Genomic DNA, 18,874 nt, shown 5'->3' with positions numbered 1-18,874 from the left:
TTTTTGATAGGGCTGGGATCTGGGAGCAGGTCCAGATGGTTTCATGCCATCAACATGACCCACCGTGTTCCCATGGTTCCAGATGCTGTCTTGACCCACTTGTTTCTTACATATGCCCATAGAGAATCATGATAATCATATGTAGTCATCCCTCAGTATCTGACAAGGATTGGTTTCACAACCCACCCCCCATACCCAAATCTAGAGACGCTCATGTTCATTATGTAAAATGGCATAGCATTTGTATACAGACTAAGCACCTTTTTCTGTATACTTGAAATCATTTCTTGTAATACCTAAAATAATATGAATGCTATCTAAATAGTGTTGTATTATTTAGAAATAATGACAAGAAAATAGTCTATACATGTTGAGCACAGATGTAAATAAAAAATTTTTTTTAAATGAGGTAACTTTATTTTTTTATGTGGTACTGAGGATTGAACTCAGGGCCTCACATGTGCTAGGCAAGCACTCTACCACTGAGCCACAACCCCAGCCCACAGATGCATTTTTTTTAAAATATTTTTTTTTAGTTGTAGAGGGACACAATATCTTTTTTTAAAAAATTTATTTATTTGTATGTGGCGCTGAGAATTGAACCCAGGGCCTCAAGCATGTGAGTCAAGCGCTCTACCATTGAGCCACAATCCCAGCCCCACAGATACAATTTTTAAAAAACATTTTCCATCTGTGGTTGGTTGAATCTGTGGATGAATATGGATGACTAACGTTATCTATAGGAAATGTTTTGTTTGTATACATGTGAAGCATGTACGGTAAAGTGTCTGAAGGATGGAGCTAAAAGGCCAGCTCTCTCCTGTCTTCCTCCATGTACATCATTCCCTGAGACAAGAGTTTATGGACACATTCACTGTACCAAGACCACTGGGCACAATCTTAGCAGAAACATAGCTTTAAGTTCTTCCCCACCATTGATTGATACCTAGAGATGGCATCTGACATACAATCAGCTGCACAATGTCATGTGCTCAGAATATACTGTCCTGGCATCCCAAGTCCATGGGTACATTCTGCTTTGAAGAAGGACATGGAAACCCAAGTCCCAGGCTCTCTGTGTGGTTTTACAGCTTTGGATACCCTTTCTTCAATGTCCTTCTGTATTAGGCTTCTAATTTCTAATCTGGGCCTTCTTCATACTGCAGGACTTAGGGACACAAGCTGTCTTCTTCAATTAAAGAGAACAGAATTTGAAAGAGGCCTGCATTTGAGATTAGTGGGTGGTTAAAAGCTGCCCTCAAATTGACTGCTCTTGACTGTGAAGCTAGTAGTGTGGCTCAGCCTTACAGCCTCCATCCAAGAAGATTCAGGATCCTGAATGCAGTCTCCTTGGGGGAGGTCTTATATCCCGGATTTAACCAAAGCTGAACAACCCTGATTTAGTAGTCTTGGGCTCTCCAGAGTATTAACCCTAGTGCTGTTGCTCCACAGTCTATGTGGGAGGTCAGATAACTTTCTCTAAAGGATCAGACAGATAATGTTTTAAGCTCTGTGGGCCGCTTGGTCACTGTTGGAACTATTCAATTCTGAAGCTGTTATGCAGGAGCAGCCACAGACAGTAAGTTAACAAATAGCAGTGATTATATCCCAATAAAACTTTATTTATGGTTACTGAAATTTGAATTTCATGTATTGTTCATATGGAATGAAATATTTTTATTCTTTTGACCCCCCACCCCACACACAGCTTTTGAAATGTAAAACCATTCTTTCTTCATGCACTGTACAAAAACAAGACCTGAGCTGGATTTGGCCTATAGACCATAGTTTTCTGATCCCTGGTCTAAATCTTCAACTTTCATACCATTTGGAAGTATATAGTCCAAGGAGGTGGGAAAGGGAGGTAAACCTTGGCACAGCTAATTTAGGGATATAGAGCACCCAAGCAAGCAGGAGTTGTTACTAGAGGCAATGTGATTCCCACCACCTCCCATGAACAACAGAATTTGTAGATTCACATGAGTGTACTATATAACAGTCATCATGAAAAGCCTTTGTTTGAAACAATTATGTGTTACACTTAGTCCAGCTAGAATCTCCTCCTTGCATGATTTTGAAAAAACACAGGGACAGGAAATTTCCACTAAAGTTTTTTGGTGGTGCTGGGGATTGAACCCAGGGCCTTGTGCATGGGAGGCAAGCACTCTACCAACTGAGCTATATCCCCAGCCCCATGGAATGGACTTTTAAAAGCAGAAAAGGAAACAAAACCAAACCCAAACCACACCAAATACAAAAGTATCATTTCTATCTCAACCAGTAATAGCAATAGTAACCGTGACATAGTTACCTCTTACTTTTCAGATTCCGACTGGTAAATAACATGGTTGTGGTCAAGCTAAATAAAGCCAGTTTTGTTCAAAATTCATGATTATGAGATGAGACTGCTACAAACTCATGACTGCACGTCCTAACAGGGCCTCTAACAATGTGAATGTTGTTCAACCAACTCAGTGTCAGCCAATTAAAAAATTTTTTTCTTTTGCATTGCTGTCAATATTTGAAAGTTGAGAGATATCACATGAAAAGTCAGAGGTTCTTTTTTTTTTTTTTTACTTCTCTTGACAAAAATACCATGATCAGGCACACTAGGCTCTGGTTTTTGTGTAGCAACCCTCAGTGAGCACTTCCTCTTTAGATAGATCATCTGAACCTGCTCTAGTTTGGATGCATCCTCTGAAGGTCTGCACTTTGGAAACCCAATCCTAAAATTCACATTGTTAACAGCATTTGGAGGTGGGGCCTTTGGGACATAGTTAGGATTAGATGGGGTCATGAGGGTGGGGTCCACATGATGGCATTAGTGGCTTTATAATAAGAGGAAGAGAGATCTGAGCTAACAAGCTAGCTCTGTTTCACTGTGGTGCCTCTGCTATGCTATCATGCAGCAGTAGAACCCTTACCAGATGCTTGTGTCATGCTCTGGGACCTCCCAGACTGAAGAACCATAAGCCCAATAAAAATTTATTCTTCATAAATCACCTAGCATCCAGTATTTTGTTATAGCAACAGAAACAGACAAAGACAGAACCTGAGGTTGGTAAAATCTCTATCATGCCTAGTAGCAGCTGCCATGTAACTGGGGCTTATGAGCCTTTTTTTACTCATATTAAGAAGAATAGCACAGTCACATGGTTCAAAAGTCAAAAACAATACAAAAAGCTATACAGTGAAAGGCTCATTCCCACTCTCCATAAGTAAGCACTTTTATTAGTTCATTTATTTTTCTCCTTCTTGCTTATACAAGATGATGTAATATACATTTTTCTCTGCTTTGCTTTCTTCACTGACAATATATCCTGGAGATTGTGCTAAATGGTACATAGAAAATTTCCTCATTCTTGTTTTACAGCTACCTAGTAGTAGGTGTATAGATCAGATTATTTAACTACTCCTAGATTGATGGCCATGGTTATTTACAGACTTATGCTTTCACAGATATTCTGCAATGAATGACAACATACATGTGTCATTCATAGGTGAGAAAGTCAATTGTGCAGGATAAATTCTCATGAGTGAGATTGCTGGGTCGAAGGATAAATACATCTGTAATTTTTCTAGATTTTACCAAATTGCTTTCTGTTTGGGTTGTACCATTCTGTATTCCAAACATCAGTGTAAGAGTATGTCTATCTCCCTTCAGCTTCCTCAATAGAGCCTACTGTAAAACCTTGGTAGTTTTGTCATTGTGACAAGTAAAGATTATACTTCAGGGTAGTTGTGATTTGTATTTTTAAATTAAAAATATATTTCCATGTGTTTACAAGATAGTTATATTTCTTTTCCTGGGAAATATGTATTCCATTTTCATACTGGATTCATATTTCTGCTGCTGATTTTCATATTAAATTCTTGGGGTTTTTTTGGCATCAACTTTTAGGAGAGCTACATATTAGGAAGACTATGTAGCTACGTTATGTGCTCCAAATACTATTGCTTGCTTGTCATTTACTTTTGCCTTTGAGGTATTTATGTTGTTGTTTGCCATGTAAAAGTTTTGTTGAGATTTCATGTGTTTTTAAAATTTATTTCTTTATTGTTTGTGTCTGGCTTTTGAATTACAGTTTGAATGAAGACCTTTGCAATTCAAGATTAAAAATGAACTTGTTCATATTTTCTTTCAGTAATTTTAGTTTCATTTTTTAAAAATGTGTATCTTTGATCCACTTAGGGCTTGTTGTGTTGCACACTGTGGGAACAGAACCATGCTTTTCTAACTTTTGCTTTTCCCAGAGGGCTTGCCTTTAGTCTCAATATCACTTCTTTTATTTTTAGGCACCAGAGATTGAACTCAGGGGCCCTCAACCACTAAGCCACATCTCCAGCCCTATTTTGTATTTTATTTAGAGACAGGGTCTCACTGAATTGCTTAGTGCCTCACTTTTTGCTGAGGCTGGCTTTGAACTCAAGATCCTCCAGTCTCAGCCTCCTAAGCAGCTGGGATCACAAGGAATGCGCCATGGAGCCCAGCTCAATATCACTTCTTAACTCCATCCTTCCCCCATGATATGAGGTGCTATCTTTGACAGGTACTAAATTGACATAATATATTTAGAACTACTTAGGAACTTTCTATTTTTTTCTCATTGGTCTGTCTATTCATATCTCATACTGTTTTAATGAATCAGGCTTTAATTATATTTTAACAACTAGTAGTGAGTCCTCCTCATTCCTCTTCTTTTATAGTCATTTCCTTGCAATGCAGGTTTGGTGACTTTACTTTTCCATGTACACTTCAGAATCAGCTTGTCTATTCCTGGGAAGTGGGGGTAGATGGAGAGACTATCGGTATTTTTATGTTGGAATAATATTAGATTGATAAACTAACTTAAGGAGAATTAACTTAATATGATGCTAAAAGTCCTACTACAAAAGATGTTTCTTTCCATTTATTTGAATCTTTTGTGATCTTTCAGAGTAGTCCCCCAGCCCTTTCTCTCCTGGCCCCAGCCCTTTCTTCATTCCAAAGATATAGATATAGATACATACACAAGTTTTTGCACATCTTTTCTTCTGTTATATCTTTGTATAAGAAGTCTATCAGGAGCTGGGGATGTGGCTCAAGCGGTAATGCGCTCGCCTGGCATGCGCGGGGTGCTGGGTTCGATCCTCAGCACCACATACAAATAAAATAAAGATGTGTCCACCGAAAACTGAAAAATAAATATTAAAGAATTCTCTCTCTCTCTCTCTCTCCTCTCTCTCTTATCTTAAAGAAGAAAAAAAAGAAGTCTATCAATTTCTTTGTATTATTTTTTATATCTTACTTCCCACTGAATTCTGTTTTTGTTTGAAATAGCTTATCATGACATTCCCTTGGGTTTCTCTTGGTTTGATCTGAATATAGCCAGACTTTTGCTTCCTTACTTCCTTTGCCTCATTGCTTTGGCTAATCCTTCTAGGACAATTTGAGATACTAATAGTGACAGTGGGCATCCCTGTCTTAACAGTGACTACTAGGACCATCTCCAGAATTTCTCTGTTAAGTGCAAAGCTGGTTTTGGGGAGTGAGAGATATAAACTGTATTTTATCCATGATTCCCATTATATTGCATATTTTAAAAATCAAGCATAAGTGTTAAATTTTGTCAAATGTGCCTTTTTAGTGTCTGATAGCTGTTGAGCCTTTTTTGAATAAATCATTGGGATTTGCAACTGCTACTTTAAAATAGTAAGATTGTTTTTCTTGTTAGGTGCTCAGCATTTTGAACAATGCCCTGGGTATAGAAATATATGGTCCCCCAGAGCAGTGATTATTGTGGCTACACATTTACCAACCTCATGGTGTTACATCTTCTATGTTTGATTAATTTGATTTTTGTCAAACACTTTCTGGATGTTCTAGATTTGGGGCAAGAAAGATAGGATGATAAAACTATCAGAATATCAGTACAGGTATGATATGAAGAAGGGGATGAAAGAGAGTATCTGCTGGGAAGAAAAGCTAGAAAAAAATATAAAGATTTGGGAGAAAGAAAGATTCAAGAGAAGCAGCAGAATCTTACCTCCTCCTTACCCCTCACCAGATCCTGGGTCCCATTTCTGGCCTGGCTTATTGCTTCCTAGGCCTCATCCACTGCCACTTTTAATATTTTTCCTCCAAAGTACCCACTTGCTTTTTAAAGTCTTAATATGCTTGGCTGTACCAAATTAACTGTACTTCAGTAAAAATTAATTATCATGCCTCTTTAAAAGTCATTTACAGCTGCCAACCAGCTTCTGGTCAGAATGTGCTGATCAGAATTACCATGCTGAGGAAGGTACTTTCAGCCAAAAGCACAAAAAATATGAAGTGTCAGTCAGCTTGAGGAGGCTTAACTTGGATAAACAAACCATTTTGGAAGGATTTTCAAAACACTGATATTAGTCTGTGTAGAGCTTATTTCTTTGTTCCTAGATCTTTAAGGACATAGGACCTCAGGGTGAGGGCCTCGGGTCTCACTCTCATTTAAGTTCTGGTGCTCTATAACAAGGCAAGAGGAAGTTGTAGACTTCAACCATGAGAAATGTGCATGACTACCTCCATGATATATTCTAGATTCTTCTCTTACAACTTCTCTACTAGAGGTGCCCAGTGATTTTTTTTAAATTGTTCTCATGTGAATAATTCTTTGTTCTGAGAAAAGCAGATAGTAAACATGAGCAAATTTGAAAAGATGAATGGTGAGAATATTGCTATAACAATTGCGTTTTAATGAACTTCCAGGTGATTTCTAAACCACTGACCCAGAACTACCCTCAGGAGGACAGTCAGCAGCATTACATTGCCTTCTCCTGGCCTCTGGGCAAGTCCCTCAGTGGCTGGAAAAGATCAAAACACACAAGCTGCAGGTGAGGAACATGCTGATGATGATCTACAAATGCTTCCCAGCTTGATGATTGCGATGTTTCTGCTCTCTACTCTGTAAGAGCTGGTGATGGCTCTCCTAGATCACCTAGAATTAAATCTACCTTTCGGGTTGACTCTGAAAGGAGTCTCTCCATTTTCTTGTGTTAGTGATTGAACAGGTGACAATTTGGTTATTAAAGTCTTTACCTTAAACACAGGATTAAAAATATAAAATGTTGATGCTCACATGTATTTCTCTTTGAAGGTTTCAAAAAACACCTAAAATGCAGGGTCAAGAGCCAAGAGAGAGGAAAGGTAAATTCCCCTAAGAAGTCTTCATTTTACAGCTCTTTTTTGAAATTTTTGCTTAGGCTCAGATTTTTAAATGAGTTAAAAAAATAAATGAAGCTAGGAATGGAAAATTTGATCTCTCTCAAAAGATTTATTTGAAGTGTGTATTACTTGTAGTTTTAAAAGCAGTCAAGCTCACATAAGATATTTAGCAGCTTTTATGATAACAGATGCTTTAAGTGGATTTCTTTTCAAATACCTAGGATTCTGAATTATGGATTACTTGAAGTGACAACTGAAATCTTCCTAATTATAAAGTGAAACAAGATCGGAGCTATTCTAATGGATAATGAGGTGGAATGGGGAACTGCAATATGATCTAAATATATTTGTTAAAGAATTATTGAATTAAATAAGCAGGGCTGGGGCTGTAGCTCAGTAGTAGAGCGCTTGCCTAGCATGCTTGAGGCACTGGGTTTGATCCTCAGCACCACATAAATATCAAATGAAAACATTGTGTCCACCTATAACTAAAAAATAAAATATTAAAAAAAAGAAATAAGCAAAAGCAAAGAAACTTAAAGCTGGAAAAATGATTTGGGTGGGGGCTTCGTTTTAAAGACTTTCTTTAGAACAGTGTGTTATAATTCTTGGGGGTGGGGAGAGGGAGAGAGGCAGGGAGAGATGGAGAGAGAAGTAGGGCCCCTTTGAAAATGTAATGAAAAACAATGAACCCTTCCCCAGGAGGGTAAGGTACCATCACACACACACTGGCAAGTTTCTGGAGTTCCATAGATTCTCTGGAGCTCACACAAAGGGCAATCCTCAGGCCCCACATTAAGAACCTCAACATTGCCAGTGCTTTTAAAGAAACATTGCTCCGTATTGATTTCTTCCGTTTGGAACAGCTTGAGATCCAAGAGCAACTTTCTCAGCATCTAGGTCCCAAGGCAGTAAAATCAGGGCTGACTTTTACTTAAACGGAGACAATTAAATTAGGTAGACAATTTCGTGGGGTCAAGCGGAGGTCAAGTGAAAAGCTGGACCACTAGACTGTGCCAGGGAAAGAAGCCTTTTATTAAAGATGCCTGAGCTATTTCAGAAAGGTCGCCTCCATCTTTCAGAGAGACCCTGACACAGGCGAGTGGCACAGGCAGATCCCTGAGACCTCTGTGGCTCCGTTCATATCAGGAGGCAAAAACTGTCCTAAGTTGGGAAGGAAAAGAGAATCCATTCACCTGAAGACTCACATGATGCCAGACGTGGAAGAGACTTGCCCGTCACCCCTTCCCCGACAGATGAGGAAACTGATCCCAGAAGGGTTAAGGTGACCTCCCTAGCCACACTCACGCCCAAGGACCTCCCCACAGCACTTCGCCTCCCTTTTCCCCACACCTCCCGAGGTTCTGCCCGGCGGGGGCGCCACCGGGAGACGAGCCCCCGCCTACCGGCACCATGGAGTAAGTCATCATCATCAGCATGTCCTGGCTTTCTGTGCGGATGTGCTGTGCTGGCTCCCCACGATGGCTGCGCTTGTTGCGCGCCGCGCTCGCGGGGTCCGGGGGTGGCGCTGGCGCACGGCGCGGCGCGCGGCTCAACTCCGCCAAGAAGGCACGCAGGGCACTGTCCTCGCGTTGCTCCTGGCCGCGCTGCGCCTCCAGCTTCCGCAGCGCAGCGCTCAGGCCGCGCCACTGGCACAGCGCGAACACCGTTCCTGCCGCATTGAGCACAGAGAGCAATGCCACCGCTGCCAGGGCGCCACGCAGTCCCCAGCCTGCTGCCCGGTGTCCTTGCTCGGCGCCTGGGGCCATGTCTGTGAGCCTCGGGCTAGGCAGGGCAGGGTTGGGTCCCCTCCCGCAGGGCAGTCTTTATACCCTTCGCCTGCCTCCAGCAAACCGTGGGCTGGTGGCAGCGCTGTGAGTCACGCCGCTCTTCCGCGGGGTTGGCGAGGCGGGCTGGGGACTGTATAGGTGGCGCCGGAGCAGCCCGAAGGGACAGGCGTGCAGCAAGGGGGTGAGAAGCTAGTGGAGACAGCCCGCGGAGGAGGGGCGGGCAAGGCTCGCATTCCCAGAGCCTGGCCGGCCAAGCAAACCAGCAAACTGGACTCTCCTTTTTTCCCCCCTGTATAACCAGTGGGCATTGTCATGACCCAGACGGGCACAGCGAGGGTCAGACTGAGGGGGAAGGCAGGAATTCTTAAGGCCTGAGAAGTCTCTAGATTGCATCCCATTCCCCCTACACTGCCTTCTTTGGATGAAATGATCAGCATGTCCAGATGCCAAGGCAGAAGTCCACTGTCCCTGGGAGGTTTACTGCTGGACCCAGCACCAGGATGCCCGTCACCCCTCTCCAAGGACATGGGGCCTCATGTAACCACTGAAGATTCTAAGATCTTTCCCCTGGAAGGGCATGGTTGAGGACAAGGAGACAGTTGGTGTTACAGGGTTAAAAAGGCTACTGTCAGAACCAGGAAGCCCAGACCTGCCTGGCAAGCAGGACTTATCCCAAAGGGTGATTTCCAAGATTTGACAAGCCAAGAATTCTCCCATGAGACCCATATCTGGGAGGCAGAGAGCTATGAGGAAAAAATGAAGCGTCAGGAGACCCTTTTCCATCACCGCTGAGGTGGGGGTGGGGCAGTTGAGAATATCCCAAGACTATACTGAACTTCTTTCTGGCTTAAGGGCTGGAGAGCCTGGTTCAGGTTGGAACCTTACTTAGCCCTGTGGTTGTTCCATGCTTATTACCTTTTCAGGACACCTTCACTTTCTTGTTAGCGCAGCCACTTGTTCTGCTTCAAGGGCCACTGTTCCTTAGTCATTTCTGAGCCTCCTGAAAGGACCTAGTCACTCACCATGTTTCTCTGCTTCTTCCAGAATAGTAATGCTTTGCTGGGACCCTGGGGCCTATAGGAGGCCCTGGTCATATGCGAAGACCCAACCAGAAGCTTAGATTGCTATTTTCATAGTAGATAACCCAAGAAGGAGATGGCTGCTGCGTCATCAAGCCACCTGGCATAGTCAGGGAAAATGGACTTCTAGCAGGGGGCCATGGTTGTTTCAGCCAGTGCTGGAGGAAGAACAGCAGGGTAATGGGTAGGAGGTAAGCATCTTTTGATTTAACAGTGGAGCTCTGTAACCATCTACTCCTCAAAGATTTGCACACCTACAGGTAGGCTTTGTGGCACAGGAGAAAAAAAAAACAGAGTGACATTAGATTTCTTACCTCCTCTCCAGCAAGTAGAGCCTCCCAGCAAGAATAAGGATACTGAAGTTACACCTTAACCAGAACTCTGTGTCAGGGTCTGGATTCCCGAATTTGAATAAGAACATTAACCAACTTGAGTATTGTCTAAGAACAGTCTTCTAAAGGGCACACAGGATGTGGTAGAATTAGGAAAGTTCCTTGATAAGGGGACATGATGACTGAGCAGGGAAGGCAGCAATGTAGACAACTTTGTTCAATTCCACCCAACTCCAACACACTGGAACTTCTTTGAAGAATTGTTGTGTATTGTCTTTCTTTTCTGATCCATGTCACAATTAGGGCAGATGGTAAGGAGCCATCCGAGAGGCAGAGTTGGGGCTCAGCATCAGTAAGTTCTTCTTTTAATTCAGTAAATATTTACTGAGTGCTTACTGTGTATTGGGCACTGTGATGGGCATCTGAGATGTAGGAATGAATGAGGCAGGCAGTGTGAGCAGTTGGAACACAGTGGTGCTTCTGGGCTTTTCTTCACCCTAACATTCATTAATGTTACCGTTGCCCATCTGTCACCAACATCCACCCTCCACAATAAAACATAATTCTCCTGAGGTTAGGTAATGTGTCTTGTTTGACCCTGTGGTGCCCATCATATAGCATAGCAGCTGCCTTGCTCTGTGCTCTTGCTCCTGGACCCTCTTCTCAGACCTTCTTCCCATCAAGGTGCCACACATCCACTTTCTTCCTCTGGCCTATCTTGGTGTCCCCCCTTCCTCACTGAGTCTTGCCTTGCCATACACTCCCTCTCTTTGGACTCTGCAAGCCCCAGGAGCTCAGTGGTCAGGAGCACATGAGCTTTGGAATCAAGTAGAACTGAGCTTGAAGCTGCTTTTTCTCTTCAAAATATTTTATTTTTACTGCACTTTAGGCTTTGCAATTTTACAGATAACTCTTGGGAAACTGCTTTTTAATTATTAATTTTGCTCTTAGGCTGTATGAGCTCGTGGACAGCAACACTGTGCATTGTGTTGTTGATCAACATCTTCATTTCTCATTTAGGTTATAGTGTGCTTAAGTCAGGGACCTACCTTCACTGTGGCCATCACAGCAGGAAACAGCAGGAACTTGTGCCAAGTAGGAATAGTTGATTAATCAACTGGTTGGTAATCACACTTTATTGATGCTCTTGAGCAACAGAACTTTTGAATGCATGGCAAACTCGAGCTCTTGTCTGAGTAGCATGGCTTTGACATGAGTTCTGTGGGGCCCTTCAATTTGTGGATGCCTAAGCCTCTTGAGACTTCTTAAGAAGCAGACATGTCTCGTCTCCATAGTATGCCTACCTGGTATTTCTCAGGATGAGTTGGTACTTTCTACTTATTATTATTATTTTTGTAAAAGGTAGCTATCAGTCTGACCTCTTTGTTGATATGGAAGATTCAAGAAATAGTAGGGGCACAAGGAGATATCTGAATTCCCTTTTCTGGACACCAAAGAAGCCAAAGAACACTGTGTACTCTCTTTACAATGAGAAGCATTTTTTTTCATTAAAAGGAAGATACTTTATTTCCAAAGGTTAAATAGAATGGTCCCTAAAAAATGATTCTAGCTAGTTAACTTTAGGGCTCTAGAGAATCAAATCCAATTCAAGAATATACTCCAATTTTAATTCCACAGCATCTCCTCCTGATTGTGAAGTGAATAATTTTCATTTACTCTAAGGCTTGGCACTTGGGTATTTTGATCCGACATGAGGGTAGCAGTTATGTTGTGACTCCTGATGGTGTTCTGCTGTCTGCCCTAGCTTTTGTCCCTGCCAGTGATTGGGAAGAAAGTCTCTTTAAAAGTTGCCACCAGATACACCTTTCACCCAGTCTCCTCTCCTTTAACTTCCCATTACTACATTCTAAACCTAAGAAATTTCAAACCAATGGTAGGGGATGGTGATGCCTGCCTATAATCCCAGTGACTTGGGAGACTTCAGCAATTTGGGCCTAACGGCTTAGTGAGAACCTGTCTCAAAATAAAAAATTAAAAGGTCTGAGGACAGAGCTCAGTGGTAAAGTGCCCCTGGGTCCAGTCCCCAGTACCACAAAAAACAAAAACAAAACAAAACAAACAAATAAACAAAAAACAAAACAACCAAACAACAACAACAACAAAAACCAACTTCAAACCACCCAATCAAAGTTATCAATTCTCTTTCTTCTTCTTCTTCCCCCCGCCCCATTCATATCCATTTATTCAATAAGTGGTTCCTGCCTACTGTCTGCCAGGAACTGTGCTGGGAGCTAGGAATAGAGTGGAGACAGAAACAAGAACTCATTCCTGCCTTCCTGAAGCCTGTCATCCAAGTGGGGAGACAGAGATTAACCTAGTTGTCACAGACGCGTCATCAGAGGAGGCAGCGGGATTCTGTAAGATGCCATCACTGAGGAGCCTAAGGGCGGGGGGTCAACAGGGGTTTGTCTGAGGTAATGAAACTTTGAGCCGGAGTCTGAAGCAGGGTAATTGCTGACAAGGTGAGGGTCAGAACAGGACTGCAGAGTCGCAGAGGGAACGGTATGGTCATGGCCCCAGGGCAGGAGGTACTGATGTTATTTCAGCTACCCTTATTATTACTTGAAGGGTAAGGAGGCTGCAGTACGGACAGCATCAAGAGGGAGGAGAAGGCAGTGAAGTGAGGCTTGAGCCAGGCCAGGGGCCAGAATCCATGGGTGAGACCTGTAGGGTTGGGGTCCTAGTAAAAGCAACGGGAAGCCAATGAGGAATTTGAAGTGTAAGGCTACAAAGGGGAGGGCTGTGTGGATGAATGACAGATTTTCACTTTTAAAGATTACCTTTTATTACCAGTACTAGTTAGTAGAGAAACTATGTGCATCTCTTTCTTCCACCAGGGTCAACCTCAGCCTTTCAACCCATTTTTTCAAATGGAGTAAGGCATTTGAGTTTTAGCAAATGCCTCTTCCTCTGTTATCTGCAGATAGAAAGATAATTGAAAGACCTGGAACCAACACTTAGATTACTTGGATAATCATGATGCTATCTGGGGTTTGTGTTAGTCTCCAGTATGTCAACATTTTCTCAGGAATCCACTTAAAAAAATTATTTAGTTGTAGATGAACATACAGTATCTTTATTTATTTTGATGTGGCGCTGAGGATCAAACCCAGTGCCTCACACATGCGAGGCGAACGCTTTACCACTGAGCTACAGCCCCAGCCCCAGGAATCCACTTTTGGTGGCTCTAGTTGACAGCATTAACTCAGGGAACCTTTAGGGTTGAGAACAAAATTAGGTGATACTGTTTCATTTGTGAGACCTTAATCTAAACTGGGCAAGTAATGACAGGTTTCTGCCTATCATAGTTGCAGTATCTTTGACTTTTGAGTCACCCATTCATCAGCAGATGCAGAACTGTCTTTTGATTGCTGTAGTGGGATCATTTCAATCCCCCCAATTCCATTCTTTATTTCTTCACAACAAACATACCCTCCCTATCCCATCCTGCCCTTCTGGAGCATTGTAGCCAATTGTACAGATTGGCTTCTCTGGAAGTAGATGTTGAGATGGAATTTGATATGCAAGATATTTCTTAGGGACAGCACCTGTGAAGGCAGGGGTGGGGGGCAGGGACAGGGTTGGGCAGAGAAGTCCAACTGAAGACAGCCCTGCAAAGCCTTGGCCAAGCCACTTGTGAGCTCTGGATGGTGTATGACCCATCAGAGATGACTGGACTTTACCCCTGTCTCCTTGGTCATAGGATAGATGAGGGCAACCTCAGATGGTGTGGCTTTGCGTTAGGTAACTCTGCAGCTGAGACGTGTCCTAACCTCAACCCTGCAGCGGGGCAGCAAGTGACTATTTCAAGGGGAATCTGGGACACAGGTCAACCACCTGATTAGTGTTGGATACGGGTCTGCCAATTCCAACATTACTAAACTTAAATCAATACTGTGTCAGGCTGTGGAGAGACGCCTTTCACTTTTTATCTGGAGTATGGCCTTTCAGTGAATAAAAAAGGGATTGTCTTTAGAAACCATTAAAATATGAAGAGAAGCTCCAGGAGTGGATTCTGTGAGATCATGAGAATCACTCATGAATTTGAAACTGCCTTGTCCACCGAAGTAAGTTAATACTGCAAAGCCCCATTGATGAAACTTGAACCACTGTTTTTTTTTTTTTGAAAGGATCAAACAAAGCCTTGCATGTATAGTGCACCTCAGTTTTCAAAGTACTGTCTTATGTCACTAGAGTTCCATAATAAGACTGTGAAGTGGGCAGGGCAGGCCTTCTTTATTTTCTTTTCTGAAAATGTGGTGCAGGGGATGAAACCCAGCCCTCACACCTACCAAGTGCACACTTTACCACTAAGCTACCTTCCCAGCCCCAAGGGCAGGTCCTAGAACCTGCCCTTTCATAGATGAGGAAACCAAATCTCAGGAAAGTTAGGTGACTTCCCAAGTTCAAGGTACAGAAAGCTCATCAACACTCACCCATACCCCTGCTTAGGAAGTAGGAAGCTTTTTGGCCCAAAGTTTGGACTAGTTAGAAATGAGCAAGACAATGGACAGGAGGCGGGAGAATGGGGGCAGGGAAAGGATCCAAGGAATTTCTGCTGTTAGGGTTCATTCTAAGCCTCTGAAATAAGGGATCTCTATAAGTTGCTGAGGCTGGCCTCAAACTTTTGATCCTTCTGCCTTAGCCTCCAGAGGAGCCAGGAGGTACTTCACCATGGCTAACCAGTTGGATTCTTATCTTTATATAATAAATTAATCCTATGAGTTTGACTGAGTGACAAAAAGAATGAGGCAGCTGATAGGACTGAAAAACAGAATTAATCTCTCTAGCAAGAGAAAAAAAGAACAGAAATTTAAGCTACATAATTAACAAAAAGGACATGGGGGTGGTGGCAACAAATGAATAATAAACATTAATAAAATAGACAAAAAGTATGCTGTTTGCTATATTAAATTCGAATAAATAGAATAATCCCTTAAAAGAGACACTATATCAGATTGGTTAAAAAATTAAAAAAAAACAGTTATATGCTATATATAAAAGAGAAACACATCTAAATAAGACAGATAAAGAAAAGTCGAAAATAAAAAAGAGGAGCAGAAATAGATACTAGGTAAATGCAAGTGACAAAACAGGAAGCATTACTCTATTAATACCCAACAAATAATGAAACCTAAAGTTTAAAGGACTAAGAGAGTTGCTATGTAAAGAAAAGAAAATAATTTACAAAGAAGTCAATTTACCAGTATGTGCTAAAAATCAAATGTGAGAAAAACAGTAAAATTCTCCCTAAAGCTTCCAAGGAAGCCACATGTAGTCAGAGAGACACTGACCCATCCCGAGAAGAGGCAAAACTGGTGGAGGAGAAGACTAAAGGAGACAAGAGGCTTCTCACACGTTCCACAAAGTGGCCCCTAAGGAATCTCTGCTGACCTTAACAGTGGAAGGGAGTGAGGTTAATTTGGGGCCAAAGTAGGGGTCACCCGGCAGGGCAGCATAGCCAAAGACTAATCTACAAATATGAGGATGGAAGAGAAATGAAAGCCCAGGTGCTGCCCCAGGTGACGTGAACTGGTTTCCCCAGGGTCTACCCAGCAGCAGCTCCTGCCTGTACTCCTAACACATGCGCTTGAGCAAATTCCACCTTCTAAACAGATCACACTCCTGGCACACCTTACTAAGTGTCCTGGTCCCCCACCCACTGCCGGACTGCTGTGTACCCTGTGTGAAGTACCTACCTCCAGCAGAGCCTGTACACAGCAAGGCACTAACCACGCACAGCCACTGTATGCAGCATCCCCCCACATCATCCGCCACACCATGGGATGCAGCTCAGAGGCATTGGAATCACCATGCACATGGTTGCTGGGAACACTGTGACCATGTTAGTAGGTACCTGCTGATTGCCCAATGCCCAACTCCTGTTGCCCCTCATCTGGTCACTGTGCCCACGAACTGGGTCCCAAGAACATCCACCTACAGCTATGTTCCCCCTCCATGGTGATCACCCTGCAAATAACTGCTTGTGGATGGAGCTGTACAGTCACCACTGAGGTTCCACAGCTAGTCTGAAGCCTTGGAGCCTTGCGCCTCCAACCAGGACTTTCTTCATATTGCTCCTGACACTTAGCTAAACTGGTCCAGCAGCTCACTGCACCGTTAGTCTTCAACTAACTCTGCGAGTTGGTCTTAAAGCAAATCCTGTTTTGTGAACAGTTTGGCAATTTTGTTTTTAGCTAATTGTAATGATAAAAAGGAAGTAGTAATCTATTCTGAATCATATTTAGTTGAATGCATGTTTGAAAGAAAAACAAAGCTTGCTGAATCTTCCTGCAGTGACTGATGGAAAACAATCACTGGCGAAACCCAAAGGAACTGTATCACTGATGCACTGCTGTATGCAAAGTCTTAAAGTTAAAAAAAGGAAACAAACAAAAAAACCGGCCATTCATAGATATTTAAAAGTAAAACATGACTTGAGATGTGTACTTGTGTCAGCCCTACCAAGAGTAAGTGAAGCCAAGAAGCTACAGAAAAAGGGGCGTTATTCATGAGTGTCTGATGATAACTATCAAAAAAGACTTGGCTTGGCCCACACCTGTGATCCCAGTGGTTCTGGAGGCTGAGGCAGGAGGATCAAAAGTTCAAAGCCAACTTCAGCCAAAGCTAGGTGCTAAGCAACTCAGTAAGACTCTGTGTCTAAACAAAACACAAAATAGTGCTGGGGATGTGGCTCAGTGGTCCAGTCGCCCCTTAGTTCACTCCCTGGTAAACTCTCCCCCACTCCCCCACAAAAGAGACTTGGCCAAAATTCTAAGTTTTTCCTGAGTTGTCCTGACTTAAGTCTGATCTAACAGACATGCTTTTGAAAGAAAAAAATCCAGAACTTGAGATGTAAATAAAACTATTTAAGCTAACTTGTCTGTTACTACTATTAAGACCTTTGGCTAAGCCTCCCAAGATAAAGCTAATGGGCCCAGAATTAACCTAGCCAGTGCCACTGCAGGGCTACCTCACATCATTACTCTGTTGAAATAGACAGCCTTCTTCCTTAGTCTCTAATAAATCAGAACTCTGCCTGGCCACCCTCAATAGGCCCAATGATGCTTAGGCATGTCAGCTAATGCACTCATCTGTACTATCACCTCTAAGGGAGTCCCCCAGAGCAGCCTGAGTGGAGAGGGAAGAAATGCTCAGAAGATGAAACTCGGGACTATCTGAGCTCTCATCCCCAAGAAGGTAGTTATTACAAAGAAGATAAAACAGACTGTTATGCTCACATAAAATTAATTCCACAGTTGTTCTTTACCAATGAATGCATTTTGAAGTCTAAAAATAACCATTGTAAATGAAAACAGTTGGCTTATTAAAAAAAAAAAAAGACCTTTGGCTACTATACTTCTTAATCTCCTTCTGAAATTTGTATCTTCCAGATTGCAACCAGTTCATGATTAAGATGATGGCAATGCGAGGACTCCAACCCAACCCAACAAGTGGGACCAGTCTTTTCTCTGTCTGCATTAGACCAGGCAGGAGAGACTTTAGATCCCTGGCTAAGCAGCATCACCACTCCTTACCAGCTTGAAGCAGCCATAGAAGATGGATCTTTGCCCTTCATTGAGCCTTAAAAATAAGGGATCACAAGTCTTGGGGGGTTGGGAGAGAGGTGAGACATGAATTTGGAGATACAGAAATGGAAAGATAAGACAGTCTCAAAAAAGGAGTGCCAGGAGCCCTGGAAAGCAGGAAGTACCCATGAACCTTTAAAATACAAGCATTGATGAGCAACCCAGTCCATGTCCTTAGACTGTACCCTTGACCCATGCCCTTGGCCCATGCCCTTGCCTGGAAATGTATCATGAGGGAAAGGCACAAGCACTGGGAATACTGGTGCGAAGTTGTGTACCTCTGCCTTGGCTGCACCTCTAGTCCAGCCCCTAGCATTTGTCCCTCTATAAATATCAATGCCCCACACCAAGGGGTCACCAACTTTCCCTTTGGAGATGGCCTGCATTCTCTCTTGAATGTGTACTTCTTACTTTACCGCCCCCCAATGTCTCTTCCCTGAGAGAGCCTACATTCTCCCGGAATGTGTCTCTGTTTTCCTAAATAAACCTTTGTCTATGTCTCTGACTGGCGTGTATGCAAAAATTCCACTTATCTTGAGTCTGAGGTCCCCTGTGTGGGAACTCCTTAGGCTTTGGTGACAAAACCATTCATGATTCTAGCACGTTTTTGCTTTGTATACATTAAGAGGTTGTGCCCACTGAACAGCCCACTTCCCATCCAATCCCACCCCATAATACAGATATACCTCTTGAGAAGATGCAATCATACTACGCTTATCTTCCTGGGTCAGTATATATGTTTGTCTGTTGAGGTATTACCCAGTCCTTATTTCATGAGGAGGGATTTTCCTAAAATACCTATCTTCTTGCTCCCTCTACTCCCTTGCTTTTCCTTGTTAGTTTTCCATCACTCTGATCAAATACCTGAGATAAACAACTG

General features: G+C 42.7%; 1 protein-coding gene, 1 long non-coding RNA gene and 1 other non-coding gene across 4 annotated transcripts in view; 1 reads left to right on the top strand and 2 right to left on the bottom strand.

The window, feature by feature from the left end:
* Nucleotides 1-9,100, bottom strand: part of Gldn (gliomedin) — a 72,878-nt gene extending 63,778 nt beyond the window's left edge. For both annotated transcript variants that reach the window (XM_046461314.2, XM_046461313.2), the window contains exon 1: nt 8,590-9,100. In XM_046461314.2, coding sequence (XP_046317270.1) covers nt 8,590-8,952 — 363 coding nt within the window. In that variant the 5' untranslated portion in view covers nt 8,953-9,100. The remainder of the gene's footprint in view (nt 1-8,589) is intronic.
* The window catches only part of LOC124104387 (uncharacterized), a 36,115-nt gene extending 17,616 nt beyond the window's left edge, over nt 1-18,499 (top strand). Inside the window, exon 2 of the long non-coding RNA XR_006855418.2 lies at nt 17,800-18,499. This is a non-coding gene — a long non-coding RNA (uncharacterized LOC124104387). The remainder of the gene's footprint in view (nt 1-17,799) is intronic.
* On the bottom strand, nt 2,116-2,188 carry Trnag-ccc (transfer RNA glycine (anticodon CCC)). Its single transcript has one exon. It is a non-coding gene; the product is annotated as a tRNA-Gly (tRNA).
* Nucleotides 18,500-18,874: the final 375 nt, after the last annotated feature.

Source organism: Marmota monax, unplaced genomic scaffold, assembly GCF_021218885.2.
Source record: "Marmota monax isolate L192 unplaced genomic scaffold, Marmota_monax_Labrador192_F-V1.1 WCK01_AAM20220418_F8-fsc00001, whole genome shotgun sequence".
Taxonomy (NCBI): domain Eukaryota; kingdom Metazoa; phylum Chordata; class Mammalia; order Rodentia; family Sciuridae; genus Marmota; species Marmota monax.
This window is presented reverse-complemented; position numbering and strand designations above follow the sequence as displayed.